Genomic DNA, 26,504 nt, shown 5'->3' on the forward strand with positions numbered 1-26,504 from the left:
TAGGAGGGAATTAAAGGGAAGTGGTTCCAAACCCAAACCCCAGGGAAACTGAGTCTCAGGCCATATTGGGATCTGAAGGTGAAGCTCACCTGCAAAGCCCCACAGCACTAATGGTTCTTAGCCTCTTGGGTGGACTCTCCTCCCCTTCCTCTCCATTGTTTTTATCACTTTCTACACGGAAACACTTATTTTAAATGGCTCCCAGTTTTCCAATAGCAAAGTTTTTCCGAACAGAAGAGTCTTATTTGTTCTCCAGGACTCCTGGCTTTCCGGAGTCTTTTGCCTGTGCAGCTAGGCTGCATTTCCCAGTCGCTGTTGCAGTTGGGTGGCGCCAAAGGAATGAAAGTAGGAGTTATATGTGCTACTTCTAGTCCGCAGCCTGGCCCTTAAGAAAACCTTTACACAATCCTCCACGCTGTCTTTGTCTGTTGGCCAGAGGAGGAAGATGCACTGAAAGAGCCTGGATCCTCAATGATTATAGAGCAGAGCATCACCCCTGAACAGCATTGTACTGTTCTTGACACAAGCAAGAAATGAGCTTTTATTACATGGAAACTCTCTGGAGTTGTTTATTATAGTAGCGAGCCTGTCTTGATGAACATACTCTTTGGATGAGAAGTGATTGAGTACTGACTTTGCATTCAAACTTAGACAGTCTGGGGACTTTCCTCGTGATCCAGTGGCTAAGGCTCTGCGCTCCAAATGCAGGGGGCCAGGGTTTGATCCCTGGTCAGAGAACTAGATTCCACATGCCGCAACTAAAGTTCTATTAAAATAATTAATTAATTAATTAAAAAGAATTACAAAAAAAAAAAAAAACCCCAAAACAACTTATAAGGTCCAGAAGGTAGAGGTTGGATGGATACATGATTTAATTTGGAAAATGACTACATGCACTATGTCCTGGGTTTTCAAAAGGCAAGGACTTTGCCTTTGGACTTGTTTTGAGGGCATTGTTGGCACTGACAGGGCCACATTGGGAGGCCAACAGCTATCTTTTAATAGGCTTTCTTCAGCCTTCTAAAACCCTTTTCCTCTAAGAACTTAAGCCACCCTCACACCCTCAAAGCTTCATAACCTATATAAATAGGAGGAGAAACAAATTGTTTAGCAATTATCCTGTGTCAGGCAATTTTTCTTACACCATCTTATTTAATTTTTATAAGAATCCAGTGAGGTAGTAATGATTAACCTCCATTTACAGATGTTTATAATCAACTATGGTCATTATTCTTTTTGATACCCAGTTGGTCACAAATTTGGCCAGTGGAACTCCTTTCCAGTTGGCATCTATGTAATTTTGACAACTCCTGTCTCCCGTTTAATCTTCAATTGTTTCCTTATTTTCCAACACAAAGAAAATTTCTGACTCAACCTTGTACTTTTCCTGACTTTGATCTAGAATGAGCTACTTCTCCGTGGTGCCCTGCTTCCTTTAAGTAATGGTATTTACAAATGAAGACCCAGTTGCTTAGTGTGTTTTTGTTGCTGTTGTGCCATTTCTCCTAGATCTTCGAGTGGGCCAGTTTTAAAAGCCATGGATCCATACTGATATTTTCAATTCAAATTTAACATTACAACTTTTCATTTAATTTTATATTTGTGTCTTCTACACTGAAAATCTTAGTTCTTAGTTACATAGCATATTTCCTTTTTTTCTCTATCTGACAATATTCATAAAATAATTTATAAGCTACAATACCATTATTATTGGTAAAAATAGAATAAATTAAAACTTATTATATATTTGCCATTCTTTCCATGCTTAGAATGAATATAGCCCACTAAGGCTATATGGTCAGAGCACTATGTTCACATGTCACTTGAAATTATTCTTTTTTGTGTGTGTGTTACTGGTTTTATATACAATTGGGTTCATATCGATATTTTGGTTTGTTTTCAGTTTTACAATTTGCTTTCTTCACTTTTTGATATTTGATATCATTTTTTGTATTTAAAGGCATTTACATGGTCAAAAGTTCAAAACTATATGAAGAAGGTAAATTCAGCAATGTTTCACTTCATGTCAATCCCTTCCACTCTTTATCCCCTCCCATCCTTCTGCCCTTTATAGGTAAGTATCTTTTTAAATTACTTTCTCATTTATCCTTTTAGGGGTTTTTTTGGGGGGGAAGTAAGCAAATATGGTCACTTTGGTAAACATTCTGTCAATTCCTCAAAATGTTAACCATAAGACCCCAAAATTCCACTCCTAGGTATCTATCTGAGAAAAATGAAAACATACATACACATAAAACTTAGATGTGAATATTCATAGCAGCATTATTCATAGCAGTTAAAAAGTGGAAACAGGGAGGGACCTTCAAGATAGCAGAGGAGCAAGACATGGAGATCACCTTCCTCCCCACAAATAAATCAAAAATACATTTACATGTGGAACAACTCCTACAGAACACCTACTGAACAATGGCAGAAGACCTCAGACTTCCCAAAAGGCAAGAAACGTCCCATGTACCTGGGTAGGGCAAAAGAAAAAAGAAAAAACAGAGACAAAAGAATAGGGAAGGGACCTGCACCTCGGGGAGGGAGCTGTGAAGGAGGAAAAGTTTCCACACACTAGGAAGCCCCTTCACGGGCAGAGATGGGGGGTGGGTGGGTGGGGGAAGCTTTGGAGCCACAGAAGAGAGCACAACAACAGGGGTGCAGAGGGCAAAGCGGAGAGATTCCCGCACAGAGGATCAGTGCCAACCAGCACTCACCAGCCCGAGAGGCTTGTCTGCTCACCCTTCGGGATGGGTGCAGGCTGGGAGCTGAGGCTTGGGCTTCGGAGATCAGACTCCAGGGAGAGGACTGGGGTTGGCTGTGTGAAGACAGCCTGAGGGGGCTAGTGCACCACAGCTAGCCAGGAGGGAGTCTGGACCTGCCAAAGAGGCAAGAGACCATGGTTTTGGGGTGCACGAGGAGAGAGGATTCCTTCTCCATGTGCCCACAGAAGGCAGAGCACTGCCTAAGCAAGCTCCAGAGATGGGCGTGAGCCGTGACTATCGGCTTGGACCCCAGAGACGGGCATGAAATGCTAACGCTGCTGCTGCTGCCACCAAGAATCCTGTGTGCAAGCACAGGTCACTATCCACACCCCCCTGGAGCCCATGCAGCCCGCCACTCCCAGGGTCCCACGATCTAGAGACAACTACCCTGGGAGAACACACGGCATGCCTCAGGCGGTTGCAATGTCATGCCAGCCTCTGATGCTGCAGGCTTGCCCCACGTTCCAATTAAGACTACCATACCCCTCCCTCTCCATGGCCTGAGTGAGCAAGAGCACCATAATCAGCTGCTGCTTTAACCCCCTCCTGTCTGGGTGGGGAACAGATGCCTGAGGGAGACCTACACGCAGAGGTGGGACCAAAACCAAAACTGAACACCAGGAGCTGTGCGAACAAAGAAGAGAAAGGGAAATTTCTCCGTGCAGCCTCAGGAGCAGGGATTAAATCCCCACAGTCAACTTGAGCCCTGCATCTGTGGAATACCTGAATAGACAAAGAATTGTCCCAAAATTGAGGTGGTGGACTTTGAGAGCAACTGCTACTGATTTGTTTCTGATTTTCATGCTTATCTTAGTTTACTCTTTTTTTTTTTTTTTTTTTTTTGCTGTACGTGGGCCTCTCTCTGTTGTGGCCTCTCCCATTGTGGAGCACAGGCTCCGGACGCACAGGCTCAGCGGCCATGGCTCACGAGCCCAGCCGCTCCGCGGCATGTGGGATCTTCCCAGACCGGGGCACGAACCCGTGTCCCCTGCATCGGCAGGCGGACTCTCAACCACTGCGCCACCAGGGAAGCCCTCTTAGTTTACTTTTTAGAACTTGTTATCATTGGTGGATTTGTTTATTGGTTTGGTTCCCATTTTTTTTTAATTTAATTTTTTTATTTTAATAATTATTTAATTTTAATTTTATTTTTTTCCTTTTTTTTTTCCTCCCTTTCCTCTGAGCCATGTGGCTGACAGAGTCTTGGTGCTCTGGCCTGGTGTCAGGCCTGAGCCTCCAAGGTGGGAGATCTGAGTTCAGGACATTGGACGACCAGAGACCTCCCAGTCCCATGTAATATCAATTGGCAAGCGCTCTCCCAGAGATCTCCACCTAAACACTAAGACCCGGCTTCGCCCAACAGCCAGCAAGCTCCAGTGCTGGATGCCCCATGCCAAACAACTAACAAGACAGAAACACAACCTCACCCATTGGCAGATAGGCTTCCTAAAATCATACTAAGTTCACAGACATCCCAAAACACACCACCGGATGTGGCCCTGCCCAACAGAAAGACAAGATCCAGCCCCACCCACCAGACCACAGGCACCAATCCCTTCCACCAGGAAGCCTACACAAGCCACTGAACCAACCTTACCCACTGGGGGTAGGCACAAAAAAACAACAGGAACTATGAACCTGCAGCCTGCAAAAAGGAGACCCCAAACAGTAAGTTAAAGAAAATGAGAAGACAGAGAAATATGCAGCAGATGAAGGAGCAAAATAAAAACCCACCAGAGCAAACAAATGAAGAGGAAATAGGCAGTCTACCTGAAAAACAATTCAGCATAATGATAGTAAAGATGATCCAAAATCTCGGAAACAGAATGGAGAAAATACAAGAAACATTTAACAAGGACCTAAAAGGACTAAAGAGCAAACAAACAATAATGAACAACAAAATAAATGAAATTAAAAATTATCTGAAAGGAATCAATAACAATAACTGAGGCAGAAGAATGGATAAGTGACCTTGAGAATAAAAGAGTGGAAATAACTACCATAGAGCAGAATAAAGAAAAAAGAATGAAAGTAATTTAGGAAGGTCTCAGAGACTTCTGGGACAACATTAAATGCAGCAACATTCGAATTATAGGGGTCCCAGAAGAAGAGGAAAAGAATGGGTCTGAGAAAATATTGGAAGAGATTATACTTGAAAACTCCCCTAACATGGGAAAGGAAATAGTCAATCAAGTCCAGGAAGTTCAGAGACTCCCATACAGAATAAATTCAAGGAGAAACATGCCAAGACACATATTAATCAAACTATCAAAAATTAAATACAAAGAAAAAATACTAAAATCAGCAAGGGGAAAGCAACAAATAACATACAAAAGAACCCCATAAGATTAACAACTGATCTTTCAGCAGAAACTCTGCAAGCCAGAAGGGAGTGGCAGGACATATTTAAAGTGAGGAAAGGGAAAAACCTTCAACCAAGATTACCCAGCATGGATCTCATTCAGATTCAATGCAGAAATTAAAAACTTTACAGACAAGCAAAAGTTAAGAGAAATCAGCACCACCAAACCTGTTTTACAACAAATGCTAAAGGAACTTCTCTAGGCATGAAACACAAGAGAAGGAAAAGACATACAGAAACGAACCCAAAACAATTAAGAAAATGATAATAGGAACATGTATATCGATGGATAGTTACCTTAAATATAAATGGATTAAATGCTCCTGCCAAGAGACATAGACTGGCTGAATGGATACAAAAACAAGACCGTATGTATGCTGTCTGTCTACAAGAGACCCACTTCAGACTTAGGGACACATACAGACTGAAAGTGAGGGGATGGAAAAAAGATATTCCATGCAAATGGAAATTAAAAAAAGCTGGAGTAGTAATTCTCATATCAGATAAAATAGACTTTAAAATAAAGAATGTTACAAGAAACAAGAAAGGACACTACATAATGATAAAGGGATCAATCCAAGAAGATATAACAATTGTAAACATTTATGTACCCAACACAGAGCACCTCAATACATAAGGCAAATGCTAACAGCCATAAAAGGCAAATCGACAGTAACACAATAATAGTAGGGGGCTTTAATACCCTACTTTTACCAATGAACAGATCATCCACAGTGAAAATACATAAGGAAACACGAGCTTTAAATGACACATTAGACAAGATGGACTTAATTGATATTTATAGGACATTCCACCCAAAAACAACAGAATACACTTTCTTCTCAGGTGCTTATGGAACATTCTCCAGGATAGGTCATGTCTAGGGTCACAAATCAAGCCTTGGTAAATTTAAGAAAATTGAAATCATATCAAGTATCTTTTCCGACCACAACGCTTTGACACTAGATATCAATTACAGGAAAAAAACTGTAAAAAAAACACAAACACACACACACACATGAAGCCTAAACAATACACTACTAAATAACTAAGAAATCACTGAAAAAATAAAAGAGGAAATCAAAAAGTACCTAGAAACAAATGACAATGAAAGCACAATGGCCCAAAACCAAAGGGATGTAGCAAAAGGAATTCTAAGTGGGAACTTTATAGCAATACAATCCTACCTCAAGGAACAAGAAACATCTCAAATAAACAACCTAATCTTACACCTAAAGAGATTAGAGAAGAAGAACAAAAAAACCCCAAAATAAGCAGAAGGAAAGAAATCATAAACATCAGATCAGAAATAAATGAAAAAGAAATGAAGGAAACAGTAACAAAGATCAATAAAACTAAAAGCTGGTTCTTTGAGAAGATAAACAAAATTGATAAACCATTGACCAGACTCATCAAAAAAAAAAGGGAGAAGACTCAAATCAATAGAATTAGAAAGGAAAAAGGAGGAGTAACAACTGACACTGCAGAAATAAAAGGATCATGAGAGATGACTACAAGCAACTATATGCCAATAAAATGGACAACCTGGAAGAAATGGACAAATTCTTAGAAAAGCACAACCTTCCAAGACTGAACCAGGAAGAAATACAAAATATAAACAGACCAATCACAAGCACTGAAATTGAAACTGTAATTAAAAATCTTTCAAAAAACAAAAGCCCAGGACGAGATGACTTCGTGGGCGAATTCTATCAAACATTTAGAGAAGAGCTAACACCTATCCTTCTCAAACTCTTGCAAAATTAGCAGAGGGAGGAACACTCCCAAACTCATTCTACGAGGCCACCATCACCCTGATACCAAAACCAGACAAAGATGTCCCAAAAAGGAAAAGTACAGGCTAATATCACTGATGAACATAGATGCAACAATTCTCAACAAAATATTAGCAAACAGAATCCAACAGCATGTTAAAAGGATCATACACCATGATCAAGTGGGGTTTATCCCAGGAATGCAAGGATTCTTCAGTATACACAAATCATCAATGTGATACACCATATTGACATATTGAAGGATAAAAACCATATGATAATCTCAATAGATGCAGAAAAAGTTTTCGACAAAATTCAACACCCATTTATGATAAAAACTCTCTAGAAAGTAGGCATAGGGGGAACATACCTCAACATCGTAAAGGCCATATATGACAAACTCACAGCCAATGTCATTCTCAGCAGTGAAAAACTGAAACCATTTCCTCTAAGAACAGGAACAAGACAAGGTTGCGCACTCTCACTACTATTATTCAGCATAATTCTGGAAGTTTTAGCCACAGCAATCAGAGAAGAAAAAGAAATCAAAGGAATCCAAATCAGAAAAGAAGTAAAACTGGGCTTTCCTGGTGGCACAGTGGTTGAGAGTCCGCCTGCCGATGCAGGGGACATGGGTTCGTGCCCTGGTCCGGGAGGATCCCGCATGCCGCGGAGCAGCTAGGCCCATGAGCCATGGCCGCTGAGCCTGCGTGTCTGGAACCTGTGCTCCACAATGGGAGAGGCCACAACAGTGAGAGGCCCACGTACCGCAAAAAAAAAAAAAAAAAAAAAAAAAAAAAAAAAACCAGAAAAGAAGTAAAACTGTCCCTGTTTGCAGATGACATGATACTATACATAGAGAATCCTAAAAATGCTACCAGATAACTACTTGAGCTAATCAATGAATTCGGTAAAGTAGCAGGATACAAAATTAATGCACAGAAATCTCTTGCATTCCTATACACTAATGACGAAAAATCTGAAAGAGAAATTAAGGAAAGATTCCCATTTATCATTGCAACAAAAAGAATAAAATACCTAGGAATAAACCTACCTAAGGAGACAAAAGACATGTATGCAGAAAACTATAAGACACTGATGAAAGAAATTAAAAATGATACAAACTGATGGAGATATATACCATGTTCTTGGATTGGAAGAAGAATCAGTATTTTGAAAATTACTACCCAAAGCAATCTACAGATACAATGCAATCCCTATCAAACTACCACTGGCATTTTTCACAGAAGTAGAACAAAAAATTTCACAATTCATATGGAAACACAAAAGTCCCCAAATAGCCAAAGCAGTCTTGAGGGAAAAAAACGGAGCTGGAAGAATCAGGCTCCCTGACTTCAGAATATACTACAAAGCAACAGTATTCATGACAGTATGGTCCTGGCACAACAATAGAAATAGAGATCAATGGAACAGGATAGAAAGCCCAGAGATAAACCCATGCACATATGGTCACCTTATCTTTGATAAAGGAGGCAAGAATATACAATGGAGAAAAGACAGCCTCTTCAATAAGTGGTGCTGGGAAAAGTGGACAGCTACATGTAAAAGAATGAAATTAGAATGCTTCCTAACACCATAGACAAAAATAAACTCAAAATGGATTAAAGACCTTTAATGTAAGGCCAGACACTATAAAACTCTTAGAGGTAAACATAGGCATAACACTCTGACATAAATGACAGCAAGATACTTTTTGACCCACCTCCTAGAGAAATGGAAATAAAAATAAATGGGGCCTAATGAAACTTAAAAGCTTTTGCACAGCAAAGAAAACCATAAACAAGATGAAACGACAATGCTCAGAATGGGAGAAGATATTTCCAAATGGAGCAACTGACAGAGGATTAATCTCCAAAATATACAAGCAGCTCATGCAGCCTAATATCAAAAAAACAGACAACCCAATCCGAAAACAGGCAGAAGACCTAAAAAGTAATTTCTCCAAAGAAGATATACAGATTGCCAAGAAACACATGAAAGGATGCTCAACATCAGTAATCATTAGAGAAATGCAAATCAAAACTACAATGAGGGGCTTCCCTGGTGGCGCATTGGTTGAGAGTCCGCCTGCCGATGCAGGGGACACGGGTTCGTGCCCCGGTCTGGGAAGATCCCACATGCTGCAGAGCGGCTGGGCCCGTGAGCCATGGCCGCTGAGCCTGCATGTCCGGAGCCTGTGCTATGCAACGGGAGAGGCCACAACAGTGAGAGGCCCTTGTACCTAAAAAAAAAAAAAACCCAAAAATAAATAAGCCCAACTACAATGAGGTATCACCTCACACCAGTCAGAATGGCCATCATCAAAAATTTCCACTACTAGGCATATACCCTGAGAAAACCATAATTCAAAAAGAGACATGTACCACAATGTTCACTGCAGCACTATTTACAATAGCCAGGACATGGAATCAACCTAAGTGTCCATTGACAAGTGAATGGATAAAGAAGATGTGACATATATATACAATGGAATATTACTCAACCATAAAAAGAAATGAAATTGAGTTATTTGTAGTGAGGTGGATGGACCTAGAGTGTGTCATACACAGTGAAGTAAGTCAGAAAGAGAAAACAAATACCGTATGCTAACACATATATATATGGAATCTAAAAAAAAAAAAGAAAAAGATTCTGATGAACTTAGGGGCAGGACAGGAATAAAGAAGCAGATGTAGAGAATGCACTTGAGGACACGGGGAGGGCTAAAGGTAAGCTGGGACAAAGTGAGAGAGTAGCATAGACATATATACACTACCAAATGTAAAATAGATAGCTAGTGGGAAGCAGCTGCACAGCACAGGGAGATCAGCTCTGTGCTTAGTGACCACCTAGAGGGGTGGGATAGGGAGGGTAGGAGGGAGATGCAAGAGGGAGGGGATATGGGGGTATATGTATACATATAGCTGATTCACTTTATTATACAGCAGAAAGTAACACAACATTGTAAAGCAATTATACTCCGATAAAGATGTTAAAAAAAAAAAGTGGAAACAACCCAAATTTCTATCAGCTGACAAATGGGTAAACAAAATGTCATATATCCATACAATTAACTATTATTTGGCTATAAAAATGAAATTAAGTAGTGATACAACGTGGGTGACCCTTGAAAACATTATGCTAAATGAAAGAAGTCAGTCACAAAAGACCACATATTATATGATTCCATTTATATGAAATATTCAGAACAGGCTAATCCTTTCAGACAGATATTAGCAATAGATTGCTGGTTTCCAGGGGCTAGGGAGTGGGGGAAATTGGGATTGACTGCCACTAGGTATGGAGTCTCTTTTTGTGGTAATGAAGATGTTCTGGAATTAGATAGTGGTGATGGCTGCACACCTTTGTGAATATACTAAAAAACACTGAATTGTGCACTTTAAAAGGGTGAATTTTAGGTATGTTAATTTTATCTCAATAAAGCTTTTATAAAAATAAGCAAATATGTATATATATTCTTATTTCCCTTTCTTGATTATGAAAAGGTGGCAAATTTTAGATACTATTTTACAGCTTTCTTTTTTCACTAACAAATATGTCTTAGGGCTTGGATGAATCTCGAGAGAGATATCCTGAGTGAAGAAAGCTGATTTCAAAGGTTACATATGTATGAGTCCATTTACATAATATCTTGAAATGATAAAACTATGGAAAGGGATAACAGATTAGTGGTTACCAGGGGTTGGAAGAGGGTAGGCATACATCTGTGGTGATGAAAAGACAGTATGTAGAATCCTTGTGGTGATGGAGTAATAAGCAAATATACTGAAGTTTAAAAGTGTCATAAAATACTATCTTAGTTTTTTACAGATGCATTCAAAAACTTGAATAATATGCATGATTTTCCATGAAAATATAAATTTTCCAGAATTTATTAGGATGCCCCAGAAAGCATAGATAATCTAAACAAACCGATTACCATGAGAGAAATAGAAATGTGATCAATAATATTAACAACTCCTCCTCCCAATAATACAGTCCAAGGTAGATTTCACAAAGGGCTTCTGCCAAATATTTAAATATGGGTAATTCTGGTGCTATTTATGTCATTCCAGAGCATGGTCAAGGAACAAATGCTTCCAGATTCTTTTTAAAGAGAGGAGTGTAACATTATTTGCAAATGCTGATAGACCTGGAAAATATACTGAAAAACTATTATAAATAATAAGGGAGTTCAGGATGTGGCTGGGAACAAAATTAATGTTAAAAAATCAAAGGCCTTCTTGTATATGTAAAACAATTACAGATGTAAATGGAAAATCCTATTTACAGTAACACAATTTAAAAAAGAATAAAACCTTTTTAAAACCCTTTTAAAAAACCCTTGGATTTAAACATTAAAAATATGCAAAATATATATGAAAAAACTGTAAAACCTACTGAGGGATGCACAAAAAAAGACCCAAATATGTGGAAAGGAACATCCTGTACCTGAATAGAAGAGTAATGTCAACAACAACCTAATAAAGATAATGTTTACAAAAACAACATATTTAATCAGCTTTTATTATTTATCCTGTTCTAAGCACTTTGAGTATATTAATTCACTTAACCTTTACAATGCTATGAAATGAGCAGAGGAGGAAACAGACATAGTGAAGTTAAGTGACAGGGTCATCCATCTGGTAAGTGGAAGAAGCCCTACAATTTAACCTCTGGGCTCCACTGCCAGAATTTTCTCTTACTTAACCTAAAAAATGGAGATGTAACTCACGTATCATAAAATGCACCATGTTAAATGTACAATTCACTGGTTTTTAGTATATCCAAAATATTGTGCAATCATTACCACTATCTAATTCCAGAATATTTTCATCACCCCAAAAGGAAGTCCTGTACCTGGTAACAGTCACTCCCCGTTCCTTAATTCCCCATCTCCTGCCAACCTTCAATCTACTTTCTGTCTCTAAGGACTTGCCTATTCTGGATATTTCATATAAATGGAATCATAAAATATGTTGCTTTTGTGCTAGCTTCTTTCACCTAAGATACTGTTTTCAAGGTTCATCCATGTGGTTTATAGTTTAATAATATGCCATCAGTATGGATTTATAACATTTTTGTTTATTCATCAGTTGATGGACATTGTTTCTATTTTTTGGCTACTATGAATAATGCTGCTATGAACATTTGTGTACAAGTTATGTGTTAACATACATTTTCATTTATTTAGGGTAGATACCTAGGAGTGGAAATTCTGGGTCATATGGTAACTCTGTTTAACTTTCTGAGGCACTGTCAGGCTGTTTTTTTTGAAGTGGCTACACCATTTTACATTCCCACCAACAATGTATAATAGTTCTAATTTCTCCTCACCAACACTTGTTCTTTTCTTTTTTGTTTAAATTGTAGCCCTCCTAGTTGCCTTAAAGTGGTATATCATTATGGTTTTGGTTGACATTTTCCTAATCTCTAAAGGTGTTGAGCATCCTTTCATGTGCTTATTGAACATTTGTTTATCTTTTTCGGAGTAATGTCTATTCAAATCCGTTGCCCTTTTAATTGAGTTGTTTGTCTTTGTTGTTGTGTTGTAGTTCTTTATATATCTGGATATAAAAGTATAATCAGATATTGCTTTGGAAACATTTTCTCCCATTCTGTAGGTTGTCAATTTACTTTCTTAATAATGTTCTTTGCTGAACAAAAGCTCTTAATTTTGATGAAGTCCAATATATCTATTTTTTTCTCCTTAGCTTTTTTTGAATTTTATTTTATTTATTATTATTTTTTTACACAGCGGGTTCTTATTAGTTATCTATTTTATCCATATTAGTATATATGTATCAACCCCAAACTTCCAATTCATCCCACACACACCCCCCACACACCCGTTTTCCCCATTGGTGTCCATACATTTGTTCTCTGCATCTGTGTCTTTATTTCTGCCTTGCAAACGAGTTCAACTGTTCCACTTTTCTGGATTACACATATATGAGTTAGCATACGGTATTTGTTTTTCTCTTTCTGACTTACTTCACTCCGTATGACAGTCTCAGGTCCATCCATGTCTCTACAAATGACCCAATTTCGTTCCTGTTTATGGCTGAGTAATATTCCATTGTATATATTTACCACGTCTTCTTTATCTGTTTGTCGGTCGATGGACACTTAGGTGGTTTCCATGACCTGGCTATTGTAAAGAGTGCTGCAATGAACATTGGGGTGCATGTGTCTTTTTGAATTATGGTTTTCTGTGGGTATATGCTGAGTAGTGGGATTGCTGGATCATATGTTAGTCCTATTTTTAGTTTTTTAAGGAACCTTCATACTGTTCTCCATAGTGGCTGTATCAATTTACATTCCCACCAGCAGTGCAAGAGGGTTCCCTTTTCTCCACACCCTCTCTAGAATTGGGTGTTTATAGATTTTCTGATCATGCCCATTCTAACTGGTGTGAGGTGATACCTCATTGTAGTTTTGACTTGCATTTCTCTAATGATTAGTGATGTTGAGCATCCTTTCATGTGTTTGTTGGCAATCTGTATATCTTCTTTGGAGAAATGTCTGTTTAGGTCTTCTGCCCATTTTTGGATTGGGTTGTTTGTTTTTTTGATATTGAGCTGCATGAGCTGCTTGTAAAATTTGGAGATTAATCCTTTGTCAGTTGCTTCATTTCCATTCTGAGTGTTGTCTTTTGGTCTTGTTTATGTTTTCCTTTGCTGTGCAAAAGCTTTGAAGTTTCATTAGGTCGCATTTGTTTATTTATTTTTTATTTCCATTTCTCTAGGAGGTGGGTCAAAAAGGATCTTTCTGTGATTTATGTCATAGAATGTTCTGCCTATGTTTTCCTCTAAGAATTTGATAGTGTCTGGCCTTACATTTAGGTCTTTAATCCATTTTGAGTTTATTTTTGTGTGTGGTGTTAGAGAGTGTTCTAATTCCATTCTTTTACATGTAGCTGTCCAGTTTTCCCAGCACCACTTATTGAAGAGACTGTCTTTTCTCCATTGTATATTCTTGCCTCCTTTATCAAAAATAAGGCGACCATATGTGTGTGGGTTGGGAAAATTATCTTTGAGTAAGTAGAACACTATGGAAGGAACTCAAATATTCATCAAAGTAAAATACATAAGCACATGTGGTATATTCATACATGACAATAATATACAACAATGAAAATAAATGAACTATAGCCATCCACAACAACATGATTAAGTCTTAGAAACATAATGATGAGTTTCCTTTCATATGGAATTAAATATGAGCAAAATAAACTATATTTTTAGGGATGCATACAAATGAGGTAAAATTGTAAAGAAGCAAAAGGAAATGATTATTACAGGAATCAGAATGGTGGTTACCTCTGGGGTAATGGTGGTACTATGAACAGGAGGGACGCATAGGAGGCTTCCAGGTGATGGCAATATTCCATTTCTTGACTTGGGTTAGTGACTTTATGGGTGTTTATTTGATAGTAATTCATTAAACTATTCACATAGGTTTATGAACTTTCCTGTATGATGGTTATATTGCACCATAAAAGAAGAAAAATCAAAAACAGGACATAGTTTGCTGTCTAGTATTTAGCATTATATCTTGGGCAAATTTTAATTTTGACATTATTTATATTTTTTAACGTCTTCCTAGATTCCTCTAGATTCATAGTTCCTAGCATTTAAAGGAATCTCTCACTTTTCTCAAGGGGTTCTGCAGCCCACTTTCTAGGGAATGCTACAATATCAGTAATGAAATCATATTAGAGAGACATATGGAAAGCCACATATGTCTGAACGACTCCTATCACAATTCCATTCCACTGCTACGTGGGATAAGCCTGGCTTTATCTTTCTTCCAGTGTAATCTGGATTTCACTTCTGGATCCATGTAAAGCTGATCTCCAGTCCTGTGTTTATAGGATTGAATTTATTAACTTAATTTATAAGGATGAAATTTACCTTTCAAGGCTGTTGTGGCTTGAAATGCATGGTAGCTACTATGCATTTTAATGAAACAAGACAAATAATAGCCTAAATGATTGCTCTAGAACCAGATAATAATGTTCTTTCATTGCATACATTTAAGGAAAATGGTTTTTAAAAATAGGTTTGATGTGATTGCCTGTTGCTTCACCTCATTGATTGATTTTTTTTTTTTTAACAATGGATCCTGACCTTTCTCCCCCATATACCCTAGGACATTCGTTTACTCACTGCTCACTAGAGGGAGGCCGTTTCCAGTTGTATTCCTTTTCAGAGGCTTTGTCTTCTGCATGGGAAATGGACTCCTCCAAGGCTACTATCTGGTTTACTGTGCTGAATACCCTGCTGAGTGGTACACAGACATACGGTTTAGCTTGGGTAAGTGAATCTGACTGCTTCTCACCCATACCCCAGTTAACACCCCTTCCCACAGGCTAAATCACCATTACCTCTCCCTATCCTACTGCAATAACCTTCCAAGGATTCCATTCCCCCCACCCCCCACCCCACGACCACCTCCACCCTGGTCTTTTCTCTGTATAGCAGCGTGAGAGATCTTTGAAAAACATTGTGTCATTACCCATCTCAAAACCCTCCAATGCATTTCTGTTACTCTCAGGATAAAATACAAATTTCTTACCACTGCCTATGAATCAGAAATGTTCTTTGTCCTGCCCCATTTCCTGACTTCATTTCCTATCTCCATCCATCTCACTGCGCTGTAGCCTCAGTGGCTTTCCTGCTGGACCTGGAATACTCAAGTTTGTCCTGCTCCAGAGCTGTCGTACAGACTACAGCCTCTGTGTAGAATGCTCAGTCCCTGTATACTCGGGGAGCTTGCTCCCTCCCTTTATTTAGGTGTCTATTAATTCACACCTCCTCAGAGAGACTTTTCCTGACCACCTATCCAGAATAGTAGAAAACACTGATCATTGAATTTTTTTCATTATCTGCAAGAGGAACTAAAGTTCTTTACTAAAGTAAAGGTTCAACTGTTTGTACATTCTTTTGGCTCAAAGGAAAAAGGCAGAGGTTATCCTTAATCCCTCTCTTTACATCACATATCACGTTCTCTCCATCAGCTTAGTACAGCTGCCTCTAGTTCTAAAACTTGTGCCGACTGAGCTCAGCTCTCCATGACTGCACTAACTTCATCCTGGTCTGAGCCAGGATGACCTCTTGCCTGGACTGCCATGGTGACCTTCAAGCTAAATGTCCTACTTCCAGTCCTGACCTTCAGTAGCTCCTTCTCCACACAGAGGTCAGAGGGAACATTTGAACACACGAATGGCCAGAGGATTAGTTGTACGAATGCTGATACATGCACCCAATGAGTATTCTGGAGCCACAAAAGCAACCAAACAAAGCAAAACAAAAGCAAGAAATGTCTCTGTGCTCATTTGGAGACATCTCTAGAACATGTGGTTAAATAAAGTGTGCACAGTGTGTATAGTGTGCTGCTTTTTGTGTAAAAAATTGAAGGAGGAACTATTGGATTGATAAAAAAGAAACTTTTTAAAAAGGTTATCTGTAGAGTTTGGGGAAAAGAGAATGGGATGGTGGGCAGAAATTTTCTTTTAATACAGTTTTGTCCTTGGAGTCATGAAACTTCATAACTTAATTAAAAATCCAAATGAAAGTTGCTCAACACTGAGAAGAGATAAATAAATGTACCTAACTGTATAGTTATTAAACTGATCCCATAACCACACAAGAAAATGATTTATGCCAGTTTACAGGAAATACAAAGAATAAAATAAGTTAGATGCCACCATGAGGAAATAAGCCAGTCTTATCTAAAAAGGGGGGCTTTCTGAGGGACCACTGTCTGGTCTTTTTAAGAAGTCAGTGTCCTAAAAAAAAAAAAAGACAGGGGTCTGGGCTAGATGAAAATGTCCTTAAAGGATGTAATGACCAGATGTCAGGTGTGGCCCTATATTGGACTTTGGTTTACACGAACCAGCTAGAAGTGGTATTCTGGGGACATTTGAGGAAATTGGAATATGCCTAGATGTTACATAAGATGAAGATCTGGAAGGACATGCACCAAAGTGTTTAATGGTGGTAGTTCCTGGGTGGTAGGAACAAAGTGTCTTGGTTTTCTTATTTCTGCTAATTAGCATTTCATCTTCCACAAAACATATATACTTCTTTTATAATGATAATAAACTGACATCAGATCCTATTCTCCCCAGCTTAAAACCTGCCATCGGCTTCCTGTTGCAGTTAAAAATCCACACTCCTCACCATATCCTGTAGAGCTTGATGGGATTTTGAAAGTTCCATCCTCTTCTCATCTCCTCATTACCACCACCCCCTGCCCCCCACCATCTATCTTAAAGCATTAACTGTAGCACCTTCCTTCTGTTTCTTAGACATGCTAAACCTATACTAGCCTCAGGACCTTTGCATCTGTTAGTTCCTCTACCAGAATGCTCTTCCTCAGATCTTTGTATTCTCATTATTCAAATCATAGGACAGATGCCAGATCTTCAGAAAAGCTTTCCCTATTGACCTCATCTAAAGTAGAGACACTTCCTCCCCACCCCAATTCACTCTTTATCTCCTTATCCTACCTTGATTTTCTGCTTTGTAGTGATATTATGTGATTTAAAATTTTTCATTATTTTAATTCATTTCTGTGTTTCTCCACTGAAATGTAAGCTCTATGAGAACAGACACCTTGACTGTTTTTCTCACTACTATATCCCTGGTGTTTAGGACAGTGCTTGGTACTTAGTAAGACCTCAACACATGTTATCTGAATAAGTTAATGAAAGAATCAACACATGAATGAGTCTCATACCATCCTTGTAAGATAGGTACTGTTAGAATCTACATTTTACAGATAAGAACACTGAGGCTGAGAGAGGTTAAGTGACTTGTCCAAGGACACACAGACATCGGATCTAAGGTGCCTGCTTTTCCACTGTTGTGCATGCTATCTCCCCTCCCTTTCCCACCCCCTTGTCCTCCCTCCACTGGTGTCCCTTCCCAGGTTTCCTTTCTTCCAGGCTAATAATCTTTTGACAAGACAACATTAACAATCATTGTTTCATTTCATAGCAAATGAGGTGAGAGTAGATGTGACTGTTTTTAATTCAGCTGTTCTTGCTTTTTGCCTGATGTTTGTTCTTTTAAATTTATTTTATTTTTAGTTTTGGCTGCGTTGGGTCTTTTTTGCTGCATGTGTGCTTTCTCTAGTTGCGGCAGACGGGGGCTACTCTTTGTTGCGGTCCACTTGCTTCTCATTGTGGTGGCTTCTCTTGTTGCAGAGCACGGGCTCTAGGTGTGCAGGCTTCAGTAGTTGCAGCATGTGGGCTCAGTAGTTGCAGCGCATGGGCTCTGGGGCACACAGACTTCAGTAGTTGTGGTGAGCGGGCTCAGTAGTTGTGGCTTGCGGGCTTAGTTGCTCCACAGCATGTTGGATCTTCCCAGACCAGGGATCGAACCCATGTCCCCTGCACTAGCAGGCAGATTCTTAACCACTGCACCACCAGGGAAGTCCCCTGCCTGATGTATTTTGATCAGCACAAATACACTTGGCTGAGAGCTGGGGTTGGGCGTCTATGTGGCGCAGTGAGTGATTCTGGGCCCATTGGGATGTAATACATAGCATCCCTGACCCGAGCTCATCTCAGACCAGGGTCCTTTCTGTACCTGTGAATGGGGAAGGGGAGTGTGTGTGTGAACTGGCCATGGTGGAAACCAGTTTGCTAGGTGCCAAGCTCTCCGACTACTTCCATGAACGTGGGTATATCAATCAGTAGTGCTCTCAGCAATAAGTCACAGAAACCCAACTCTTAGTGACTTAAATAATTAAGAATTTATATTTCTTACATAACAAGACTGTCCAAGGGTAGGTGGCTTCTGCATTCCTTCAGCTGCTTGCTGGTGTCATTAAGACCCCAGGCACTTTCTGCTCCACTGTTGTGAGAATATTTACTTCTAGTCCTCATCACAGTCACTTCATGGTTGCAAGACATTTCCTGTAGCTCAAGGCATCGCATCTGGCAACAAAGGAAGAGGGAGGCCATAGAGGCACTGGTCCCATTTAGCCCCCTTTATCAGAAAAGCAAAAGATTTCCAAGGAAACCTCCAGAAGACTTCCTTTTACATCCTCTTGGCAGAACTAGGTCACAAGACCGTCTCTCAGCCTCTGTAGTGGGGGTGGCAAAGGAGAAGGGATTAGAGTTGGCTATTGAGTTTGCCGACCATGGTTTGATTATCTGTGAATGGGCCGAAAGCTTGCTATTTATTCATTCATTTATTTGTTTATTTACTTATTTAAGTATTGCATGATGGTAGGGCCTCCCTCTCTCCTTTCCCACTTGTCTCTATCACGTGACACTGTGCATTTTCAGCCCTTTGGTTTATGAAAGAGCACAGCCCCTTCATTCAAGTTTAGGACCAGGGTTAGTTGCCCCCTCCCCCACTTTTTTGCCTTAGTTTCATTCTTAAAATTTGAAGTCAAATGCCCTTCCCTTCATTTTTAGAAAAACAATAGCAACAACAAAAACTTTAGATTGTGAGAAAAACACCAAAAACAGGATATATTTTTAACTTCTCCCTCTCTTCTTTGCCAAGGTGTCTTCTTATTTATTTTGGGAATGGGAATCAACATTCACAGTGACTATATATTGCGCCAGCTCAGGAAGCCTGGAGAAATCATCTATAGGATTCCACAAGGTAATGTCTCCCCTGCCCTCCAGATTCCCACTCCTCCTTGAGAGCCTGTCTCAGGAATTACACTATGAGTAACAAAGGGACAGGGGGCAGAGAGGGCCCAGATGACACAATATATCCCAATATGTCCCTGACTTCTCCTCCACATCCCATCCTACCCCACAGCACATTTGCAGTCCTCATCTGAACCTGGAAGTTCAAGAGAAGAGCCCCCAGGAAGGTTCCTGATCACAATACCCTGCAGGTGGGGGGAGGGAGGGGTTTGGTGTAGGGTGAAAGTAGGCTGCCTCTTAGTTGCAGTAGGTAAGATTATTATGTGCTGTACTGGGGTTCTCCAGAGAAATAGAACCAATAGAATATAGATTTAGACATTGATAAATAAAGGGATTATTATGAGGAATTGGCTCACATGACTATGGAGGCTGAGAAATCCCATGATCTTCCATCTACAGGGTGGAGCCCGCAGAGAGTAGGCAGTGTAATTTCCAGTCTGAGTCCCAAGGCCTGAGAACTGGGAGAGCTTCCGTGTAAGTTCCAGTCTGAATGCAGGAGAAGACCAATGTCCCAGCTCAAAAACAGAGAGTGAATTCTCCCTTACCCTGTTTTTTGTTCTATTCAGGCCTCCAGTGGATTGGATAACCATCAGCCCTGGGGAGGACAATCTGCTTTACTCAGTCTGTTGATTCAAATGTTAATCTTATCCAGAAACACCGTCACGGGCACACCCAGAAATAACGGTCAACCAAATATCTGGGCACCCCATGGCCAGTCAACTTGACACAAAAAATTAATCATATGTACGGAGTGTCGATCCTTCCTAGGTTAGCAAATGAAGCCTAATCATGCATGACCAACAAATGTGTCCTCTTCAGTAAGTCTCACTAGACTTACCTAGTGAGTAGTCAGGGGGTAGTATTTGTTTATTTCCTGCCACTCGTATGTTCTAAAAGGTGTAGAGAACCATATTTACTTAATCAAAAATTAGGATGGGAAGTCTAACAAGTACAAGTGCATTTTCAGAGATAAAGGTGCAGAATATTTGAAGTCCTAACTGTTCCCAAGTAACCAAGGTGTGAGGTTGACAAGTATAAGCAGGTGGGAGTGAATTCGTCCAAGTCACCCTTCAACATTTTTAGGTGGGTATTTGTGTAGGTCAATGGCTCTCACCCTTTTTGATGTAAATACAACTCTTTATTTACATTTAAAAATTACTGAATTATGACGTGATGTTAGCACAGGCTAATATCCACTGATTAAAAAAAATAATGACAAAGCTACTTGGAATTTGGTAACACTTAAATGAATTTGAATGTTGCTAACATCCTTTCAGTACCTACATCAAACAAAAATAATACTGTAGGTTGAGATACACCATTTGCTCTATTCACAGACTATTTATAGACCCTTTGCGGTAGGCCAGTGTTAACTCCTGGGGAGTTACAGGTCAGGAACTGCTGATGCAATATCATCCTTCAGGAAGATAGCTTTAAGGGGCTTTGATTTTTTAAGTCTTCATTCAGTAACTAGACAAATAGAGAAGAGCAGAGAAAGCTCTTAAAAGTGAAATTGCCAAGGTTAGTCTCCAACTATTAAGTTATGTTAGATAGTGACTTAAAAACAAAATATTCTTTGTATAAGTATGGAAAAAAAAAATTGTTTGGGGTGAAACTTGCCCAGTTTAGTGTGGGGCAGAAATATTGAGTGTGGATATATTTCCTAACATTATAAATGTGTTGATTTCTAGATACAGTTTTGAGGTCAGAAATAGAGGTTGGGTAGAAAAGGAAATCTTTAAAATCAATAGAAACAGACTTCACCAGCCTCCAGTAGGGCAAAACCCTTGCAGCTCCCACTCTGTACTTTAAACTCGAACGGAGTGTACTGCTTTGCAGAAGTGGGAGGGCAAATGCCAAAGGAGAATCTGACTAATTCTCACATCAGTTCAGGTTTTTATTGTTTTCACGTGGTGTGTTGTTTTAACTTGTGTGTGGTGGACGTGCTGTGTGGGTGTCCAGGGAAGGAGTGAGAAGGTGAGTGGTAGCTGGAAATGTTACTTAATAGAACGAAACCATCCCCAACCTCCTGCACCGCATCCTTGTCCTGTCCAGAGCCAGTAGTCCAGCAGTTGTTGGAGATTTAGATGGAGCCCATCCAGCAGTTGGGGCCACTCCTCACAATTCCAGGATGTTCTGAGGGCTACAGGATGCTGATGCTGTTTTCCCTTCTCCCCAAGAGGATTCCACCAAACTCCCATTACTCTGAAGGCAGTCTCCAGCCCCACATTCATCCTAGGTTCCCTTATGTATTTTGGAACAAAACACAGGGGTTTTAATGCGGCAATGATCTAGCACTGATGGTTGACTTGTTGATTCTTCTGCACGCAGGTGGCTTGTTCACGTACGTTTCTGGAGCCAATTTCCTTGGCGAGATCATTGAATGGATCGGCTATGCCCTGGCCACTTGGTCCCTCCCAGCACTTGCATTTGCATTTTTCTCACTTTGTTTCCTTGGGCTGCGAGCTTTTCACCACCATAGGTAAACTTTTCAATCAAGGTGGCAGCATCCACATAGCTTTCTTCTCCAAATAGGCTTTTATTAACACACGGAGTCAGATATAGACACCGAAGAGATTTTTTTTTTTTTACAAGGTAAGGTTGATACAATTATCCAGACGGATAAATTCTGACTGTTTGGATTTTCACTGAAGTTGAAATTTAGCTGGATGACTGTAACAGTAACAATTTTTTTTCTTCCTGTGAGCAAAAACAAACCCAGGTAGACAGGAGCACCAAAGTGACTTGGGAAGCCACATGCCTCCTTGTTGAAGAAGGCTTCCCAGAGAGAAGCACTCAGTGTCCACATGAGTTAGTTGACCCAGGCTCTGTGCCCTTCTATCAGGCTTATCTGGCAATGGCTGCTGTTTGGCAGTGGACAACAGGTAAGAGGAGGTACAAGACGTAGATTCCATTTCCGTGCTTCAATTCACTTCCGCCACATCTCTTCAAGTGTGTTCCATAGGTGGGAGCCCAGGTTGCACTTTCCAAAGCTTCACAGGTAATTCTGAGGTACAGCCAGGATGGATAACCACTGGGGAAAAGTACTAGCCCTGTACCTAGTGTGCCTACTATTTTTAATTCTGGGTTTGGTGCTAACTGTTCAGGTAATCACAGAGCCCTGGAAACTCTAGGATTATTTTCTTGGAATCTGTGTGATACCAGGGCTTATTTTGGTACTCTCCTCCTTCCTCTACCTCCATCCTCCATAAATCATTACCAAGGTCATTGCTGGCTTCCTGGGAAGATAGGGTCAACAATTATGTACTTGTGTGGTGCAGTTTCAGGACTGTGCCATCTGTTGGGGAATGCTGGGAATTGCAGGGGTTTAGACCCATTCCCCTGTAGGTCTAGCCTAAAGCTTTACTAACTCCTCCCTCCCTCCCAATCCCTGAGCCTGGGATGGGGTAGGGACAAAAGAGTTAAGGAAAAGTATCACTGGAAGGGAAAGGGTTACATACTAAGTTGCTATCAGGCTGTAAAGGCAAATGTCAGATCCCTTCGCTGAAATGGGGATGGAGGAAAGAGAAAGCCTGTGGTTACTGGTAACAGAGGGAATGGATGCCCAAAGAGAGAATGGGCTTGGAACCAGGACCCTGAAGGAACCCCTTATACTCCTGCATAGGTGTTTTAGTCCCACTAATGATTAATTTCACAGTTTTGAAGGTTTAAATAAGAATGTGTTCTTTTCCTTGGAGTGGAATTTATGCAGAGACCTGTGAGAAATGAATGAAACAGCAACTCCTCATGACCTATTCTTCCCCCCTCCTTTGCTTAGTGGGGAAGGGCGCCAGAGGGTCCCCAGCCTGGAAGGGGGTCAATGTAATAGTTCTCCCTCATTCAGGTAGGCCTGTTGCCCACCAGAGTCAGAGGGGCGGGGGAGAGGACAGGGCATCAGCCAGCAGTTGGAGGGGCCCTGAGAAGGGTGGCCTGTGCTGGGCTTGGTCAGGGGAGGGATAGCAATCCCACCAGAGGGTTCAAGCTAGTACAACAGCAGAATCCAAACTGAGGCCCTGTCCTATTATGTCAGCCTGCTTCAGAGGGAAGGGCGGAGGGCATCTTTTCATAGGGCTCACTGGGGTTTGTGGGAGGCAGCTCAGCAGACCTCAAATCACAGCACGGAAAACGAGCCACCTCCTGTAACATATTAATACTATTTGTCCCTCAGTTCAAACTATGGGACTTGCACAGAGTGTATCATCTTAATTATAACTTGAGAGCTGCCAGCTTCAACTGGGTAAGAGAACAGCCTGGTCACTTAAAGGGAAAGCCTTTTTACAAGATGTATTAGTCTCCCTGGGCTGCTGAAACAGATGACCACAAACCGAGTGGCTTAAAGAACAGAAATTTATTCTCTCACAGTTCTGAAGGCAGAAGTCTGAAATCAAGGTGTGGGCAGGGCCAGGCTCTCTCTGAAGGCTTGAGGGAAGAATCCTTCCTTGTCTCTTCCTAGCTTCTGGCAGTGGCCAGCAGTCTTTGGTGTTCATGGCTTATAGCGGCGTCACTCTAATCCCTGCCTCTGTCTTCACGTGGCCTTCTCCCATGTGTGTGTGTCTCTGTGTCTCTTCTTCCCCTTCTCATGAGGACACCACTCATATTGGATTAAGGGCCCACCCTGCTCCAGTATGACCTCATCTTAATAAATTATATTTGCGGTGACCCTATTTCCAAAATAAGGTCACATTCTCAGGAACTGGGGGTTAGAACTTCAGCATATATTTGGGGGGAACACAATTCAACCCATAATACAAGGTAACATTTTCTTGGCGTTCCCAGGCCTCATGAACGGATATTTTTCCTGGGAACATGACCAGTTCTCTAGGGTTAACGTTGCCCATGCTCTTTGGGGTCTCTGGTTCCCTGTATTTCTCAGTTGAATCCACTGAGTACTTCTTTCTGGCTATGATGTATTTTTTATTGGGTAAACTATACATAACATGAAATTTACCATTTTAACAATTTTAAGTGTATAATCCAGTGGCATCAGGTACACTCATCATATTGTTCAGCCACCACTGCTGTCCTCTGGCTATTACTTTTTTTTTTTTTTTTTGCAGTATGCGGGCCTCTCACTGTTGTGGCCTTTCCCGTTGCGGAGCACAGGCTCCGGACGCGCAGGCTCAGCAGCCATGGCTCACGGGCCCAGCCGCTCCGCGGCACGTGGGATCCTCCTGGACCGGGGCACGAACCCATGTCGCCTGCATCGGCAGGCGGACTCCCAACCACTGTGCCACCAGGGAAGCCCTGGCTATTACTTTTTATTTCTCAACATGAGAAGCTTCAACATCTACAAGAGATAGGATGCAGGAGGGAGGAAGAAGATAGATGGCTATCTGAAAGAGTCAGGCCCTGAACAACTGCAGGTTGATTTGTAACAGGGATTCCAAACAGATCAAACCTCAGTCGTTGACCACTGCTTGGTTGTATTTATAATTATTCCTCTCTTGTCTTTTAGATTCTACCTCAAGATGTTTGAGGACTACCCCAAGTCTCGGAAAGCCCTCATTCCAGTCATCTTTTAAAGAAACCAAATAAAAAGGGAACAAAGCTCCCACAATCCTGTTGAAAACCATCAAGCTGCTGAACCTATAACTTTTTAAAGTCCCATCGTGTATATGTAATAGTAGGCCTCTGGTGTTCTGGCAGCTGGCCTGAGGATTCTGCATGGGCTCCCTTAGTGTTTCCTCCCATCCTCCCTGTCCTGATCTCCTACTGAAGCTTCAACAAGGCCCTTTTTTTTTAACGCAAAGACATCTACTTAGCTATTTCTCCTAGAAAGTGCAAGGTTCCCTATGTATTTCTTTCTTTGAAAGACCCAAGTACAGGTGGCTTTATACCTGCTCTGTATCAGTGTAAGACAGCTCGGTAGTTGAGAAAATTTTGAGTTGAGGGCAGTGCTTATAGAATTTATTAAAGGTGCACATTTGACACATATACAGATCCGCAGCAATTTAAATTCTGAAGCTTCACGGACCCAGAGCAATTTTTCTTCCAAATGAAAACCCACTCAACGTGGGTTTTCCTTAGTTAACTGTGAAAAATGTGAAATGATTATGTAGACTTTTAATAGGGGAGCTCTGCCTTCATATTGCTGAAAATGCAACAACGCATTGACCCCATTTCAAATTTGTGCATTGTCTTAGTGCCTCTGTCTTCCTGAAGAGTCCACAGTCCCTGTTAGAGATATCATAGACTAATCCAGAAAACTGGTGTGGGTTTTATTTAAGGTCAGATGTTAATGACCACAAAGAAGAAGAGATGACTCTGGTTGACTACAAAGAGCAAAAAAGTGTTTTACAATAGACCGCAAATTCTTATATTCTTATAAACTGGTGGGAATATCCAAATAATGAGTGTCAGATAAGGAAGTCACCGAATAAGAGCACATGTTGTTTGCCAGGACAAGACATGTACAATGATGGTAAAGCATCTCAGAAGCACCCAACAACTCTTCCCTTCTGGAGTTTCTGCATCACAGTCAGTAGGATCTGATCAAGAAGGTGTTCCCTACGGGTGCCTTGAACATCAGTTCTCAACAGTCCTGGGAGCAGAGGCTGAAAATTGCAACCGGAAGGATGCCTCTAGGCAGAAAACCTGCTTTGTTTGGCTCCGACAGTGTTTCTCACATAGTCTGGTTTTCTTTTTTTGTTTACATTCAAAGTTTCCAAATTTTAAAGATTAGGAGGTGTCTGCATTCTCTAGTGTCCTTTAAAAAGTTGGAGGATCTGGACCCATGGAGCCAGCTAAGAGCTGGGACTGATCAACTGGTAGACATCAGAGTTTGCAACCTCGGTGGAGAGGTCACCCTTGCATTGGTGCTGAGACTTTGGGCTCTTTAAGGAAGGGGCTGAACATTCATAATTAGAATGTATGATGATATTTGTCTATGTAGGTCTAGGTTTGTAGTCAGCATTGGTAAT

At 40.6% G+C, this 26,504-nt stretch overlaps 1 protein-coding gene across 1 annotated transcript in view; it reads left to right on the forward strand.

Annotated features, from left to right (window-relative positions):
- SRD5A2 (steroid 5 alpha-reductase 2) overlaps window positions 1-25,106 on the forward strand; it is a gene marked incomplete at both ends in the record, with an annotated part of 51,825 nt that extends 26,719 nt beyond the window's left edge. Inside the window, 4 exons of the mRNA XM_079720961.1 lie at window positions 15,060-15,223; window positions 19,433-19,534; window positions 21,916-22,066; window positions 25,040-25,106. Of these exons, the coding sequence (XP_079577087.1) occupies window positions 15,060-15,223; window positions 19,433-19,534; window positions 21,916-22,066; window positions 25,040-25,106 (484 nt within the window). The remainder of the gene's footprint in view (window positions 1-15,059; window positions 15,224-19,432; window positions 19,535-21,915; window positions 22,067-25,039) is intronic.
- Between the last annotated feature and the right edge of the window lie 1,398 nt (window positions 25,107-26,504).

This window comes from Hyperoodon ampullatus (assembly GCF_949752795.1).
Source record: "Hyperoodon ampullatus genome assembly, chromosome: 15".
NCBI classification, from domain to species: domain Eukaryota; kingdom Metazoa; phylum Chordata; class Mammalia; order Artiodactyla; family Ziphiidae; genus Hyperoodon; species Hyperoodon ampullatus.